Source organism: Zootoca vivipara, chromosome 17 (genome assembly GCF_963506605.1).
Source record: "Zootoca vivipara chromosome 17, rZooViv1.1, whole genome shotgun sequence".
Classification (NCBI taxonomy): domain Eukaryota; kingdom Metazoa; phylum Chordata; class Lepidosauria; order Squamata; family Lacertidae; genus Zootoca; species Zootoca vivipara.
In genome coordinates, this window is record NC_083292.1 from 20,830,918 (window position 1) to 20,847,952 (window position 17,035).

At 46.9% G+C, this 17,035-nt stretch overlaps 2 protein-coding genes across 4 annotated transcripts in view; one reads left to right on the plus strand and one right to left on the minus strand.

Annotated features, from left to right (window-relative positions):
* DDX54 (DEAD-box helicase 54) overlaps positions 1-10,018 on the minus strand; it is a 25,625-nt gene extending 15,607 nt beyond the window's left edge. The window contains exons 1-8 of the mRNA XM_035098505.2: positions 9,878-10,018; positions 9,222-9,348; positions 8,905-8,975; positions 7,924-8,112; positions 5,972-6,021; positions 4,764-4,805; positions 3,183-3,278; positions 1,337-1,458 (exon numbers count right to left, since the gene is read on the minus strand). Of these exons, the coding sequence (XP_034954396.1) occupies positions 1,337-1,458; positions 3,183-3,278; positions 4,764-4,805; positions 5,972-6,021; positions 7,924-8,112; positions 8,905-8,975; positions 9,222-9,348; positions 9,878-9,955 (775 nt within the window). The 5' untranslated portion in view covers positions 9,956-10,018. The remainder of the gene's footprint in view (positions 1-1,336; positions 1,459-3,182; positions 3,279-4,763; positions 4,806-5,971; positions 6,022-7,923; positions 8,113-8,904; positions 8,976-9,221; positions 9,349-9,877) is intronic.
* A 1,321-nt stretch (positions 10,019-11,339) lies between these two features.
* On the plus strand, positions 11,340-17,030 carry RITA1 (RBPJ interacting and tubulin associated 1). 3 transcript variants are annotated; one of them, XM_035098509.2, is made up of 3 exons: positions 11,340-11,629; positions 13,584-13,974; positions 15,156-17,030. In XM_035098509.2, exons 2-3 carry the CDS (start codon positions 13,688-13,690, stop codon positions 15,688-15,690), a joined length of 822 nt encoding a protein of 273 aa, XP_034954400.1. In that variant the 5' UTR covers positions 11,340-11,629; positions 13,584-13,687; the 3' UTR covers positions 15,691-17,030. The 3 variants fall into 3 exon arrangements, with proteins under 3 accessions (XP_034954400.1, XP_034954397.1, XP_060125436.1); XM_035098506.2 differs by having other exon boundaries at positions 13,613-13,974; XM_060269453.1 differs by having other exon boundaries at positions 11,340-13,974.
* Positions 17,031-17,035: the final 5 nt, after the last annotated feature.

Here is a 17,035-nt window from a genome sequence, read left to right on the forward strand (position 1 = left end):
AAAGACTCATTCTTGCTGGTATAATCTTAATACAGTGGTACCTTGACTTCAGGGACCCAGGTGGCGCTGTGGGTTAAACCACAGAGTCTAGGGCTTGCCAATCAGAAGGTCGGCGGTTCGAATCCCTGCAACGGGGTGAGCTCCCGTTGCTCGGTCCCAGCTCCTGCCCACCTAGCAGTTCGAAAGCACATCAAAGTGCAAGTAGATAAATAGGGACCGCTCCGGCGGGAAGGTAAACGGCGTTTCCGAGTGCTGCTCTGGTTCGCCAGAAGCAGCTTTGTCATGCTGGCCACATGACCCGGAAGCTGTCTGCGGACAAACGGCGGCTCCCTCGGCCTATAGAGCGAGATGAGCGCCGCAACCCCAGAGTCGGACACGACTGGACCTGATGGTCAGGGGCCCCCTTACCCTGACTTACGAACGTCTTGACAACCGAATTTTTCGACTTACGAATGGGGGTAATGGCCGCTCGCTTACGAATGTCTCGACATCCGGAAAAAAACCGTGGCAGTTTTAGATAGGGATTTTTCGACTTACGAATTTTTAGATAGGGTTGCTTCGACTTACGAATTTTCCTGTTTCCAATGCATTCCTATGGGAAATCGTGTTTCCAATGGCATTTTTTGACTTGCGAATTCTTCGAGTTACGGAACGAATTAAATTCGTAAGTCAAGGCACCACTGTATTTACAACCAGACAAAGGTTTCATTTTTGGAATAATAAATTTTCAGAGTAGTTTTTACAGTTATATAAAAAATGACTGATTTGGTTATACTATTAGAAATACATAGACCAATAATTATGAAATTATTGTGAGGTTTAATAAGTTAACTGTTTAGATTTGGATAACTTTTCTGCTGTACTTTATTGGAAGAAGAAAAATAATCATTTCCTTAATAACAATTTAAACAATAATGTAACTTAAACAGAAAACTATCTTTCTGTTTTTTTTAAAAAAAATCTGATTTAAAGAAAAAAATCTGATTTAAAGAAAAAAGAATTGATTTTTATTATTGTTATTATTATTTAAATTGATTTTTATCCACCCTGGCTTCATCTCACTCTGGAATGAGGATAAAGATATTTCCCAGATGCTCTCAGCAATCTAGATCAATGGGACTGGAGAATATATTTAAAAGGATTCTCCGACCACTAAAAACAGTCATGAATCCCAGGAAAAGCCGTTTGCTAAGGGTGCTAAGAGACCTCCCCCATTCCCGTCACAGAGCTATGGTTCCCAGAGTGGTTTCACAGTCAATCCCTCTTTCCGGGGAACTGTGAGATTGGGCCTTCCGGTACGCAAAGACAGCACCTGAGACCAGGTCCGTCTCCTTACCGGCTCGAGCAAACTCCACGAGAAGTTTTGGCAGGGTGGCAGAGAAGAGAACGGTCTGGCGGTTCTCGGGCAGCCTCGAGATGATCTCCTGCAGCTGCTCTGCAAAGCCCATCTCAAAGAGCCTGGCAAGGTAAGGGGGAAAAAGCATTTTGAAGAGACACTTAAAGCAAACAGGAGAAGAACAAGCTGTAGGGCAGAGGATCTGAAAAAATATAGCAAGCAAATGCCTGGCTACAGACGTGGTACAGCCCTCCAGATACACATGGTACAGACCCCTCCCCAGAACTGTAGTACTTCAGAGCACCCATTGAGAATCCTTTTTTTAAAAAAACAAAGTGTTCTTCTGTTATATATTTTGGGAAATTGTTTGCTATGTATTTATTGATCAAAGTATTTCTACATCTTCCTCTCACAAAACACTAGGGCAGTTTACAGCAACATTAAGACAGATTTTTTTTGGGGGGGGTGTGGCGCCACTCTGGAAAAAGTTGTTGATTTCCTATACAAAGATGGTTGAAGAACAGGGACAGGGTTGGGATGAGAAGCTATAAGAATATCTTGCAAACCGAAGTTTCATTTTTAAAAAGCCACACACTACGGAAGGAATTTGACGGCAACACATACATCTCACGAGGACAAAGGGCACTTCATTAGAAAGAAAACCTATATAGTTTTAAAGGGTAGCCTTCATCAACTCTCCAGATATTTTGGACTACAACTCCCATAAACCCCAGCCAGCTAATCTTGGAATCTGAATTATTTTGGCTCAAAAATTCCTTTTCCACACAGGGGGTACACACACCACCAAGAAAACTGAAAAGCCAAAACTGCCCACAGAAACACGGCTGTCACTAGGCTCCTCTTCCCTAAATGGAAGAACCAAGCAATATAGATCAGAGGCAGGATATCTGCTTTGCATGCAGAAGGTCCCAGGTTCAATCCCCAGCATCTCTAGGCAGGACTAGCAGAAACCCTGCTCCGATATTCTTAATAGCTCAGTCAGTAGAGTGTGAGACTCTTGATCTCAGGGCTGTAAGTTCGAGCCCCACGTTGGGCAAAAAGTTTGCAAGGGGTTGGGCTAGATGACCCTCGTGGTCCCTTCCAACTCTACAAATCCAGGAGAGTTGCTGCCTATCACTGTGGACAATATTGAGCTAGATCAGGGGCCCCCAGACTTACCCGGCTTTGGGCCAGTGCCCGCCGCGTCGATCGCGCGGCAGGCCGGAGGGCGGGGGAGTGCACGCACACACTTACTGTCGCGGTGGCGCGCTTCCAGGTCGGAAAAAATCACCGAAAATCGTTTGTGCGCATGCGTATGGGCCTCCCCTGACCCGGAATTGCACCGGAAATGACCTCTTCTGGGTCGGGAGAGGCCCATACGCATGCGCACAAACGATTTTCGGCGATTTCCCCCCGATCTGGAATTGCGCCGACCGCGCTGCGTGCCGTTAGAGCAGGCGGCGGCAGCGGGCGGTGGGGGTCGTCGCGGGCCGGATTGGGAGGCCAATTGGGCCGCATCTGGCCCGCGGACCGTAGTCTGGGGACCCCTGAGCTAGATGGACCAGGAGGCTGACTCAGTATAAGGGAAGTTCAGTGGTTAGAGCATCTGCCTTGCATGCAGAGGATCCTTAGTTCTGTGCCCAATGGCATCTCCGGGTAAAACTGGGAAACGTTTCCTGTCCTAAATCCTGGACAGCCACTGCCAATCAGAGTAGACGATATTGACCTAGATGGATCGAAGGCCTGTCTCAGCAGAAGCTGGCTTCCTACATTCCTGTTTCCAAATGCTGTGGCCTGATCGCCTGCCCGGAAAAATAGGCCCTCCCCCAAGTGGCCAGGAACTCACCTGTCTGCTTCGTCAAAGACCACATATTCCACACTCTGCAGCTTGAGCTTCATCTCCATGGCCACATGCATCAGTCGGCCAGGAGTTGCAATAATTCTGCGGGAGGCAAGCAAAGGACACAGTGGTTGCTTGGGGCAAGGGGAGGGCACAGCCGTCAGCTGCCTACCTGTGAGGGATCCACTGAGCCACAAAGGGCCAGCTCTCACTGAAGTTATCAGCGTGCCTTGACTGCACAAGTTCAGGATGCACGTCAGTGTTAGAAATTAGCCAGGCGCGTTTTGCTACTGGCGCGGGTCGAATGGCGACCACGTGGAGGTCTCTGGGTGCCGACATCTGAATCCGGCTGGCCCCACCAGCTTGCTTAAGCAGGTCAGCAGAAGAGCTCATTTACTGAATTTATAGTCTGCCTTTTTCTCCAAGGAGTACAGGTGAAACTCGGAAAATTAGAATATTGTCGAAAAGTGCATTTATTTCAGTAACGCAACTTAAAAGGTGAAACCAATATATGAGATAGATGCATGACATGCAAAGCAAGATGTGTCAAGCCTTTATTTGTTGTAATTGTAATTATTTGTCGTTAGGCGGGTCAATTATAAATGGAATGCAATTAATGAAATGGAATAGCGATGTTTATTTTTGTATTATAGTAACTATTTGTTTTATTACTGTGGAATTTCCAAAAGAAAGCATTTGCAAAAATTAAAATAAAAAATAATAAGTTGCATTACTGAAATAAATGCACTTTCGACAATATTCTAATTTTCCGAATTTCACCTGTAAATGAGTCACCCCCCTCCTCAGTTAAGCCCTATAATGACCCTGTGAGGCAGGGTTAAGAGCCTGTGACTGACTCCACGGTCGCCCAGCAAGGCTCAAGACTGAGAGGGGATTTGAACCCTGATCTCCCAGGTCCTAGTGCAGTGATAGCGAACCTATGACACGCGTGTCAAACGTGACACGCAGAGCCCTCCCTGCTGGCACGCGCCCCATCGGCCCATTCGCGCTGTTGTTGTTGCCCCATTTGTTCTCCTGCTCCTCCTACAGCTTGTCTCCGCTACAGCTTGTCTCCACTGTTAAAACCCGGATCCTTTGTTGTTGTTGTTAACCTTTCTGTGCTGTTTTTTTTCTGGCGCTTTGGCAGACTATGATTGGGTGTAACAGCGTGTAAGAGCAAATGTGCCTGCACAATGTCGATAAGAAGGGAATTCTGCAGGGTTTGGTTACAAGTTCAAAAAAATACTGCATTGTACCTGTGCCTGCCCGGCAGATCGAAATGGGCTGATACAAAACCTTGTTATGGGAGAGGCATCAGGATGAATGAAAGGGGCACTCAGGAGGCCTGTCAAAACAAGCCCCTTGTTTCCTAGTCACCAGCCCAAGATATTAGACTTACACAATGCTTTTTTTCCTTTAAAAAATGTTTAGGGGTGTACTCTCATTTTGACTCCAGAAAAATCACCATTTTATAGTTCAAATCGGGAAAAATAAATTCAGTGAATGGACAAAAGTACGAAGATTCACAAAATGTTTAGGGGTATGTGTGCCCCTGCATCTCCCCAGAAAAAAAAGCACTGGACTTACATATCAGGGTTTTCATGCAGAGCTGCAAACTGGTCTTCCATCCTGAAAGAAAGGAGAGGCGGATGGCAAATTTAGTTTTAGAGAAAGCAGGAAAACCTCCCTGTGCCACCCCCCTTTTGTGCCTAACCTTGGCTGCCACACTGAGATCTTACGTCACATCTTTTTTAAAAAAAATAAATAAATATTTTTTTATTACATATAGCAATATGTTAGAAAGGACAATGGCTTGCCTACTTAACACCATATGGTCCACAACTTCAGAAACAAAATGTATTGCTGCAACGGCACTTTTAAGCATCAACACTGGATATTAATTTTTATTTATTTAGATTTCCTAGTCAGCAATCAACTTTACGGAAGGCTCACTCCCTGGAGAGGCAGGGGGATGAGTTACAATGCTGAATCAGATGGACCACAAGGCCACAGTCACGCCATATGTTTAAAGCATATGATACTACTTTAAACAGTCATTACTTCCCTCCCTCCAAGGATTCTGGGAGTTGTAGTTTGCTCAGGCTGAGTGTCAGTAAAGGTAAAGGGACCCCTGACCGTTAGGTCCAGTCACGAACGAATCTGGGCTTGGGGCGCTCAGCTTGCTCTATAGGCCGAGGGAGCTGGCGTTTGACCGCAGACAGTTTCCGGGTCATGTGGCCAGCATGACTAAGCCGCTTCTGGTGAACCAGAGCAGCGCACGGAAACACTGTTTACCTTCCCACCAGAGTGGTACCTATTTATCTACTTGCACTTTGACGTGCTTTTGAACTGCTAGGTGGGCAGGAGCTGGGACCGAACAATGGGAGATCACCCCGTCGTGGGGATTCAAACCGCCGACCTTCTGATCGGCAAGCCCTAGGCTCAGTGGTTTAGACCACAGCACCCCCCACATCCCCTCTGAGTGTCATTAGGAAACTCTTATTCCCCTTCCCAGAGCTACAATTCCCACAATGGTTTAACAATCAATCCTTCTACTCTGGGGACTGTAGTTCTGTGTAAGGGAATAGGGGACCTCTTAACTACTCAGCACCCATAATGAACTACAGTTCCCAGGATTCCTCGGGGGAAGCCGTGAATGTTTCAAGTGGCATTATAGCGCTTCAAACATATGTTGTGAATGTGGCCTTGGTTCTTCAACAACGTGACTGCCTGCGAGGCTTAAACATGGGGCAGGTCAAAAATCTTTGTGTGTGTGTTTTTAATGTCAAACTTACTTGTCTCCTCCAAGGATCAGGGCTGTTTTCAGGCCTGTGTATCGGCCAAGCTGTAGTGGGAGGGGAAAAGAGTTTTTAAAAACCCAGTCAAAATCTTGCATTTCGTCCCAAGATATCCTCCCAGCTCTCTAATAACCAAAAGAAAGCCAGGGACTTGATGAGCCTAATACTTGAACAGGCCCACTTTCGCTTGACCCCAAGCCCTCTGAGGAATCCTGCTAAACTCGCAACAAAATCCTGTGGCGGTATGTTCCTCTGGTCAATTGCACATTGTCCATAGATCTCTGCAGCCTCAGAGGGCTTCACCGGCTGCATCCAGACATCAGGCTTATAGCATTCATTTTGCTGGTTCTACTGCATGAACTTCTCCCCTGTCTTCTAACCCTTTTGCACTGCAGCACCTGATGAGTTATAGAACTGCGGCTTTTCGGTTAATATACCGCCATGTAGTGCTAGAGTTTTAAACAACAAAGACTGCAGTCAAATTTAGTATAATTTAAAAATTTAGTATAATTAGGCATAATTGGAATGTTTCCTTTAATTGGAATTGTATAATTAATTTGGATTTGTGATATAAAGTGTAATTGGGAATAATTTCAATGTGATTTGATGTTGTTTAATTGGAAAACCTAATAAAAATTATTTACAAAAAAAAAAACCCCACAAAGACTGGAATAACGGCTCCATTTTTTTTTTAATGAAACTGCAACTCGAAAAAACTCCTACAATTTCCCAAGCGAACAGGGTTGCAAGCAGATTTTTTTTCCTGGGAAACAACATGGATATGAACATTCATTTTACATTAGTATTTTTATTATTTATTAAATTTCTACACCACTCTTCATCCGAGGATCCCAGGGCAGTTAACAATATAAAAACGCAAAAATAAATAGCATAGTAACAACCAAAAACAACAACCCCCAAAACCACCTGTAAGAGAGAGAGGGCTTGCAGAGAGCAGCCCACTCTGCTTACTTCTTCCAGCTGGGAGAGCAGCAGCGAGAGCAGCAAGTCTGGGAGGGAAAACCAGGAACAGGAAGTGGTAAAGAAGGGTCCAGGGCTCTGCAGAGTCCTGGAGGCTCAGCTCCAGGCTGGGAGCAGGGAAGCAGGGGCGGAGCTAGCTTCAGCAGGGGCTGGAAGGTAGAACGGCACCTCAGGAGCCTGGTTTGGGACCACGGAGGACCCGTAGAGCAAGGAAGAGGGGCGTTTGGATGCCCAGTCTTAAAAGGGGGGGGTCAGAGCCCACGAGATGCCATTGCGGGCTTCTGCCCCATGCAGAGCAGACATGATTTGTGACTTCTCACCACTGTATATAGCATGCACAATAAAACTCTGAAAATCCAGAGGATGTGTGGAGTGCTTACTCGGGAGTAGCCAACACCCTTCTGTGACACCACCATTTAAAAGACCTTAGACTGGCTAATTAGCCAAAGGCCTGGGAGAAGAGGAATGTTTTTGCCTGGTTCGTAACTATATGTGGGAATTAACAAGTAAGCAACTGTGGGGGGAATGCAGTAAAGCATTGCCTAAATGCAGCTAGTACAAAGGCTTCTAAGCAGGCACCCCCAAACGTTGGCCCTCCAGATGTTTTGGACTACAATTCCCATCTTCCCTGACCACTGGTCCTGTTAGCTAGGGATCATGGGAGTTGTAGGCCAAAACATCTGGAGGGCCGCAGTTTGGGGATGCCTGCTTCTAAGCAACCAAAACGGTTTCTGCCACTCTTGAGTCCCATCTGAACGACATCAAGCAACACGAAGGCTAATAATATATTGACAATATATTCATCTAACACTATCAAACTGTTTCAAAATTCATAAACAGAAGACATGTAATATGTGCAGGGAGTCACAAAGAAAGAAGAGTCAGGTAACTATTCCATAAGCAGAATGCTTAAAAGGCTTTGAAGACTCTCGAGTCCCAGCCATCCCTCCCCCCCATCTTTGGATTACCTCCTTGGTAAACTTGAGGGTCTGCAAGGCAAGTTCTCTGGTCGGAGAGAGGATAAGAGCCCGTGCGCCAGTCTTGGCACTGTGCAGCTTCAGCTTCTCAAACATGGGAATGAGGAAACAGGCCGTCTTTCCGCTGCCCGTCCTCGCCATCGCCACCACATCCTTGCCGTCCAGGATCACGGGGATGGTCTGCAAAACAAAGCCGATTCAAGAGTGGAGGGCAGGGGAAATCGAACGACAGCAGCAAACCTGAAGTCAGGGGCTGTGCGAACGGCGGCTCTCCAAGAGGATGAGGAATCTCCTCACATCCCTCAGAACCCTTAACTGCAATGCAAAATTCGGAGGGGGCCTAGGAAACACAAAACCAAGTTTACATGCAAAATGTCATGAAGATAATGATGAAAAAACAACTTGATTGTCCCCCATATTGCAGGTTTTGGGCTGAGGGGAAGGAGACCTAGAGAGAGAGAGATCTGAATAAAATTTCATAATATTGTAGAGTTGGAAGGCGGAGCAAGCTTTTTTTTCTCCTGCTCCATAGGATAGGACTTGCACCAATGAGTTCATGTTGTAATAAAGGAAATTCTAACTAAATAATAATAATAATATTTATACCCCACCCATCTAGCTGGGTTGCCCCTAAATATCAGGAAAAACTTTCTGATAGTAAGAGCTGTTTTGACAGCAGATTGGCCTCCCTTGGAGGGAAGTGGACTCTCCTTCATTGAAGGTTTTTAAACAGAGGTTGGATAGCCATTTGTCACAGATGCTTTAGTTGACATTCCTGCATTGTAGGGGGTTGGGAGTAGATGACCTTTGGGGACCTTTCATAAAATCATAGAATTGTAGGGTTGGAAGTGACCCTGAGGGTCATCTGGTCCAACCCCCTGCAATGCATGAACAGCATATTTCTAAAGCAAAAATGAAGAGACTGGCTTAGACTTGATGTCCGATCCAGCACAGCATTTCCTGGGTCCTCACCTTCCTCTGGATGGGAGTCGGTATTTTGTACCCTTTCTTCATGATTCCTTTGAACACAGGGTAGCCCAGACCTAAGGGAGAAAACAGTTAACTGAGATTCACCATTATTTTAAAATCTGGAGCGTAGGGCAGGGAGGACGCTGGACCAGATGGGTCTGATCCAGAACCCACGACCCATACAAAAACCTTAAAAAGACCAACCCACCTAGGAGAGTGGAGGGCACTTTGCTGAGCGCCGCCTCAAACCTTGGTCTGGCCCCTGCTAGTATACAAGAACAGCCGATTTTGTAACATTAAAAAAGCTCTCCCTCACTCACCCATGGACTGAAAGCCCCCTGATTTCTTCTTTTTCTTGTTCTGGGCCCGAACCATTTCCTGGGTGTCTAGCTCGACATCAGAAGTGCAATCCGATGCCGGAAAAGCTGGAACCGGCATCTCATAGTCCTTTGAACCACACCAAAAAAGAAAGAGAGAGAGTTAGAATACAGAGCAGCAACAGGAAGAACCAACGCCGAGTGGGCTATAACCCAGAGTTTTCTCCGCCCTGTATTATCCTCACAACAACCCAGTGAGGTAGGTTAGGCTGAAGAGCTGTTTTGTTTGTTTCTGGCAAAGAGTTGCTTTGCAATTTTCTTACCATTCGCGTCCCAACTTCTTCTCAAAGGATGGCTCTGCCTCGCCTTATTTCATCCTCACAACAACCATGCGAGGCAGGCTAGACTGAGTGGGGATTTGAACCCATGGCCTACCAGGTCTTAGTCCGACACTCTAGCCCAAGCATGGCCAAACTTGACCCTCCAGCTGTTTTGGGACTACAGCTCCCATCATCCCTAGCTTACAGGACCAGTGGTCAGGGATGATGGGAATTGTAGGGCCAAGTTTGGCCATGCCTGCTAGCCACTATACTGGCCCCAGGCTCCCGATCCTTGCCTAAAGCCCCGGAACCTGTGAAGGGAGGGTCTCTCCCGCTTACCTGCTGCTCGTCCAGGTCCCGATCCTTGCACCGCCGCTGCCTTTTCCTCCGCCGCCCCGTGGCCTGGGCAGGAGCCATGGGAGAAGCGCCGCAAACAACCTCCCGGCCGAAGAAGTTACTCCGGATCCAGGAAGGCAGGGAGCCACGTGCGTCGAATGGGCGGGGCCCCGGTGATCGGAGGCGGGACATCCATTAAACCCCGCCTCTTTTCCATAGCAAGCGCTCCAGGAGTGGCTGGCTTTTCTCTGCCACTCACGGCTTGGAGGTCAGGCTCTTTAGAGATAAAAAGGGTAGATCAGCTGATTCCGTGTCTTGAGGAAGAACCTCCGGGTTAAGTTAGAGCGCCGCGTTTATTTGTTAGTTTTAAACGCAAGAATTTGATGAAATGGGCTCTGGCCCATGAAAGCTTTCGCCATAATAAAGTGTCAGGGCAGATCCACACCGTATATTGAAAGTACATGGAAGATCCTGCACACATTTAAAGAGCATGCCTTCCTTTATTTTATTTTATTTTATCAAAGCATATATGACCCCCAGCATGGGAACTGTAGTTTTCACCTCACGGAGCTAGAATTTCAGCACCCTTAACGAACGACAGTCCCCATAATTCTTTAGGAGAAGTCAGGCGCTTTAAATATGCGTTAGATGCGCTTTAAATGCCCACTGTGGTCTTTATGAATCAGATACGCAAAACTTTATTGTTTGCTTTTCTGCAACAGACCAAGGCTGCAAATCCTAATCCCGTTTACCCATGAGTAAGCCCATACTGAATTCACTAGGGATTACTTCTGAGTAGACACGGATGGTTGAGACTGCAGTGTTAAGACGGCTACTCATCTGCAAACTTCACGCTGCGGAAGTGAGAGGTGGTACTCATAGAAATCAATGGAGGGTTGCTCACGATAGCCCTGGAAAGGTGTTGGCATTGCACTTTAGACCTGAGGCTGAGGCTGCTCAAAATCCTGCCCAACGTTGCAGCCAAGGCCAATATCTGTAGAGACTGATTTCCTCCTAGCCCAAACCCAGCGAGCATTGCATTTATAAGGCTTCTTTCAGCACTATTGGTCTGTATGTATTAATATTGCAGGTTAACTTAAAAATAAAAAAAATAAAATTCCACGTTTCAGAAGACAGGAGAAAAACTGGGAACTCCTGATGGTACTGCTACAAGAAAGTGGAGGGGAAGGCGGCAAATCCTGTCCAATTACACATGCCCATCAAACTCTAAAGCCCTACATTTCTCCGGGGATTTTTATGCGACGTTTTTCCTTCCTGTCTAAAAGAGGTGGGTGTCTTGAGCAAGCGGAAGCCGCTTTAGATTGTGAGTCAATCGATTCATTCTCCTCTTGGAAGTCCCTGTCCCCTCCGTAAAATGGTTTCGCCCAGTCCGCTTCTCCCCCCCCCGCAAGGAGGCACAGTCTCCACAGTTTTCATTTTACATTTGGGGTTCCGAAGTGAAACTCGTAAGTACTGGAGTCTGGAGAGGAAGCATATTGGTGATGAGAGGCGATTACATGAATCAATATTTTGAGGCGGAATGAAAGGCAGTTTCTCGCTGCAGTGCTTTGAAATAATATTTCTACACCAACGGTGGTTGGGCTCTACGTTTGCGTTTCTGGCTGCGAATGGGAACCGGAAAGGAAAGGTCCGTATTGACCTCTTTGCTCAGGCATTTCTTTGGTTGTTTGATGTGCTGGGGTCCGGGGAGAAGAAAGGAACGGCAAGCAGAACGAGGAGGAAAGCTGCAAATCCGTAAGTCTAGGAGGGGAAGCGACCAGGTTTGCGGGGCTCGTGCCCGGTTGCAGAAATGTGCATTCTTTCATGCAAATTGCTGCTTCGTCTTCCGCAACTGCATTTTGCATTCAGAGCGGGCTGTGATACTTGCGTCTCCCAGGGAAGCGAGATCCAAACAACGCAGACAGCAGAGGGCAGTTAGACTGCTCGATCCTATGTCTGCTTCTCGGAAAGCAAGCCCCGCTTGATTTTGACGGAGCATACCGTACTTCCAAGCGTGAGTGACTTGGGAGTCTTCTGCTGGAAGATTCAGGGCAGATGAAAGAAAACCCCTATTCAGGCAGTGCAGAGTTAAACTACGGAACTCCCTCCCACAGGAGGCAGTGATGGTCACCAACTTGGATGGCTTTAAAAGAGGATTGGACACCCCCACATATATTAAGTAAAATAGAAACATCGTCACCTGACCTCCCCATCTCCCCCCCATCTACTTCCGTCCCCCTCTTTCTTCCCAATGTCTCAACAAATGAAACCGATTTGTAAAAATGTTACGAGAGAGATTGCATATATTTCTGTAAATCAAGAAAACCTTTAATAATAATAATAATAATAATAATAATAATAATAATAAAGAAGACACCTGAAAACCGGATTGGACAAAATTTGACGAGAGAAGGCTATTGATGGAAACTGGGCAATGCTACTAGCAGTGCTTCCAAATACTGTACCAATTGCTATGAAACCCAGAAAGGATGAGTTGATCCCACTTGTGGGTTTCCCATAGAGGCATCTACTTGTGGCCGCTGTGAGAACAGGATGCAGGATGCTGGACTAGATGGGCCATCCACATAGCTGTCAAGTTATCCCTTTTTTTAAGGGATTTTCCCTTATGCTGAATAGGCTTCCTCGCGAGAAAAGGGAAAACTTGGCAGCTATGGCCATCCATCGGCCTGATCCAGCCGGCTCTTCTTAGGTTCAGTGTAGTGTAGTAGTTAAAGCGTGTCAGACTAGGACCTGGGAGACTGGGGTTCAAATCCCTGCTCAGCCGCAAAACCTGGGTGGGTCACAGTCTTCTCCGTCTAACCTACCTCATAGGGTTGTGGGGATTAATCAGGAGGAACACAACTGTGTTCTACCACTTTGACCTCCTTGGAGGAAAGGTGGGGTACAGAAGAATAAGCACAACAAATCTCTGCCGAAAACTCATTCTAAGCAACTCTTCATATCAAGTCGGAGGGTTGAATTTGAACTGGCCTGTTAAATTTCTGCCTCTTGCGAGACTTTTAAGGAGCCTTTTAGCTCGCAAGGTGTAATTTGTGTCTAAATCCTACAAGTCCTCTCTATTTTGGCCCTCAGGACTTTCCCCAGGCCACATCCTGCATTTGCCCTGGTTGAAACTGTGTCCTCCAACTCTGATCAGGCCACTTTTTTGCCTGGATGGATGATTAAGAGGTGAGCTAGCCTATTGACATTGACATCCATTGCCCCAACCCATTTTTGGCTCTGGCCCTGCCCACCACTGCCATGCGGCCCCTGGAAGTTCAGGGATATTTATTTATTGCAAGTTGTGTGTCCTTGTTTCTCAATTTGATCCTTTTACATGGTTTTGCACGTCGTGTGGTATTTTATGCATTGTGACTCGCCATCATTTTTATTGAGTTTAGTAATTATTTGTTGTAAGCTGTTTAATTACTATTTGCTGATATTTAATTTTACCATTTACTAATATACTCTAACGGATTATCGGAATATTGCTTTATTTGATATAAGCTTATTTTAAAGTTATTGTGACTTTCTTTTTGGTATTGGTCCAGATTGCTATTACGGGTGAGATCTTTGCTGTCAATTTTCTTGTTTGTTCAGCTTGTGAACCGCTTGTGTATTGTAATATAGAAAGGCGATATACAAATTAAAAGTGAAATGAAATGCCAAGATGGCGAAATGTGTCCTCACTTCTGCTCTACCCTTTCAGTCTGCCTTGTGAATTCTTGCTTCATTCAGATCTTGCTTATGAGCCTCTAAGTCTCCTGCAATCCTGGATGGCAGGGCCTGACCCTGCGTGGCTTAACCGGATCCATGAAGGCATCTGCTGAGCTGGGGATCCAGCCCTGCCAGTTCCAACGCAGTGGGAGGAGAGGCTACAGGGTCACAGCCAAAGCCTCCTACGTGGACGAGTCGCTTTTCGGCAGCCCTGCAGGACGACTGAACGCCAGAGCAGAGTTTGACCCACCGTGGGTGTGTAAGAACGCTAGTTCTCCGCGACCCCTTTTGTGGAGTCCCAAGACGACACAATGGGAGGTGGACACCAGCCCCTCGACAGCCGCTCCGCCCACCAGCACTCCGAGAAAGGGAAATAAATACAGGTAGGGGAGGTTTTGAAGCTCTGACAGCCAGCAAAAGTGAGATTGCCCTAGCAGGTTATTAATGTATTTATATCCTGCCTTTCCTCCAAGGAGCACAACCTGGCACAAGAACAGTTGTGTCCGCCCCCTTATTTTACCCTCCCAACAATTGGCGGGGCAGGCCTATTTTCTTCAGCCTTGGGCCCCCAGATGTCCGTGATGGAATGTCAGAGCCAGTAGTGGTGTAGCAGTTAGTGGTGTCAGACAAGAACCTGGGAGATCAGGGTTCGAATCCCCCCACTCGGCCAGGAAGCTCACTAGGTGTGTGATCTTGGGCCAGTTAGGGTCTCAGCCTAACCTGCTTGGCAGGGTTGTTGTGGGGAACTAAATGAGGAGTGGGTGGGGATAAAAATGCAATAAAGCTCCTGGGATAAAAATGCAATAAATAAGTAACAATCGCCCCATCATCCCTGACCATTGAGGGTAATGGGAGTTAGTAGAGCAACACCTGGAAAACCAAGGTTGAAGAATGCTGGGTTAGGCTGAGAGACTGTGGCTGGCTCAAGGTCATGCAATACTGCAAAAAAGAAAAGGGGGAAAAAGACTATGCCCTGATGTCGTCCCCCCCCCCCCAATTTAATAAATGAGTAATTTATCTTAAGATTTGTCCCGATATTGACTTATGAGGCCCTTGTTTGTGTGCCTCCTCCATGAGGGTTGCAAAACCAGAATGGGTCTTTTCTGCAGTGGCTCCCCGTTTGTGGAATGCTCTCCCCAGGGAGGTTCCCCTGGCGCCTTCATTATACACCTTTAGGTGATAGGCAAAAACGTTCCTCTTTAAACCAGGCCTTTGGCTGATTGACATCCAATGCTCTTTAAAAATGTGTTGGGGAGGGAGGGATTATTGGGTTATTCTTGTTCTTTGTTTTTCTTTTATTACGGTATTTATTTTGTGTTTTTATATTGTGATTTTATGTTGTGAACCGCCCTGAGACTTACGGGTTTAGGGCACTATACTACTACTACTACTACTACTACTACTACTACTACTATTAATACCCCACCCATCTGGCTGGGTTGCCCCAGCCACACTTTATGCATGGTAATAACTTTGTGGTGCTTAGAATGATTTCTCTAGGTGTGGCTCCTGTTGGCAGTAAGCATCTCTCTCTCTTTCTCTCCCCCCTCATCTCTAAATGAAGGCTAAAAAGTCACACCCCATCCTACTGCGATGAGACCCTGTTTGGGCCAAAGCCAGGGGGTCGGGAGCAGGCGACTCCCTGGATGATGAAGGGGGAAGTGGCTAAGCTCCGCCCTTTGCTTTTGACTCCGCCTTCTGCTGTGAGGGACCAGCCAGTCCTTTCCCCTCGTCCGAAGGACACGCCGCTGACAGCCTTCCATCGGGAGACACCGGACACCCAGGGCAAAGAGGCATTTGGAACCTGGCGTGGAGGAGAAAGTTCTGCTTTGGGGCACCCCGAGAACCGCTTAGATGCAGACACCCGGGACTTTCTGGGGCGGGCGCCCCGCCAGCCTGTTATCCAGCTGTATAAAACTTCTGAGGGTTCCCAGGCCTACCTAAGCAAGCCAAGGACAAGTATGGAGCAGGATCACCAATGCTCAGGGGCTTCCCCAAGGTCTCTGCCTAGACCACGTTCCAATAATTTGTCCGGGTTGTCATCTGCCAGGGTCATAAAAGCTACAAGCTCATGTAAGCCCAGGCCGCCTTGGAAATAAATAAATTAAAAGATTGCTGTTTTCACATGTTCTGCATGCAAAATGACCACCAAATGGGCAGTGCTCTTTGCCCACGTTCCATGGGCTAGCTAGCCATAACAGTCTTTGCCTGTTCCTTTGGTGCACGAGATGGGTTGGGTGCTGAGAGTGGTTGTGACAGTCCTTCATTCGTAGGTTTCAAGGTGGTTCACAATTTAAAATATTAACAAAACAGTAAATGACTGCTTATATCAGTCATATACTGATAAGAATAATCCCAAAGGAGCCCAGGGCAGTATAACTGTTCAAAACAGGAACAGTGTTTTTTGGCCTGGGTAAACAGGAATGCTCTTAAATTTCTCCTGAAAGTTAGTAATAAGGAAGACAGACACACCTCACCAGGAAGAGTATTCTACAAATGGGGAAGTGCCACTGAAAAGGCCCTGCCATGGATCAAAAGGGGATGATGGGAGTTGTAGTCCAGCAGCTTCTGGAGGACACCATGTTGGCCAAGGAGACTGGTTCAGATCCCTGCCTCATGCATGTTGGTTACTGGGGTGACCTCAGGCAGATCCGTGTTTCTGTCCAACTTGTTCTGGGAATAAAAAGCTGAACTTCTTGGAGAGGTGAAAAGGGTATGAATGAAGAAATAAGAGGAGATAAGAGAGAAGTTTTTTTTCATCCCAAGGACCACATTTGCTTCTGGGGGGGACCACATGCCAGGGGTGGGCAGGGCCACCAAAAGTGGGTGGAGCAATGAAAGCAAATTTTACTTTTTACAGTGGCCTAGTTTCTACATGCACTCACACACACCCTCTCTTCCATCCATGCAAGCAGGAGGCATATCCCAGAGTTCAAGGAGACGGAACAGTGGTACCTCGGGTTACAGACACTTCAGGTTACAGACTCTGCTAACCCAGAAATAGCACCTCGGGTTAAGAACTTTGCTTCAGTATGAGAATAGAAATCGCGTGGTGGCAGTGCAGCGGCAGTGGGAGGCCCCATTAGCTAAGGTGGTACCTCAAATTAAGAACCATTTCAGGTTAAGAACGGACCTCTGGAACGAATTAAGTTCTTAACCCGAGGTACCACTGTACAGTCAGGCAAAAACACTTGGGAGTGCAAAGCAGGGACCCTAACAAATGCGGCTTGGGGAAGATTCCTGCATTGCAGGGGATTGGACTAAATGATCATTGGAGGCCCCTTCCAACTCAACAATTCTAAGATTTCTCTGGGCCAGAGAGAGACCCTGGCTGGGCCTTGGGTTCCCCACCCCTGAAATATGAGTTTTGCCCCTGCAATTCTTGAGCACGGTTAGAACAAGTTCTGTGCAAAGCAGCCCCTGCAGTTTCCTTTCAAACCTAGA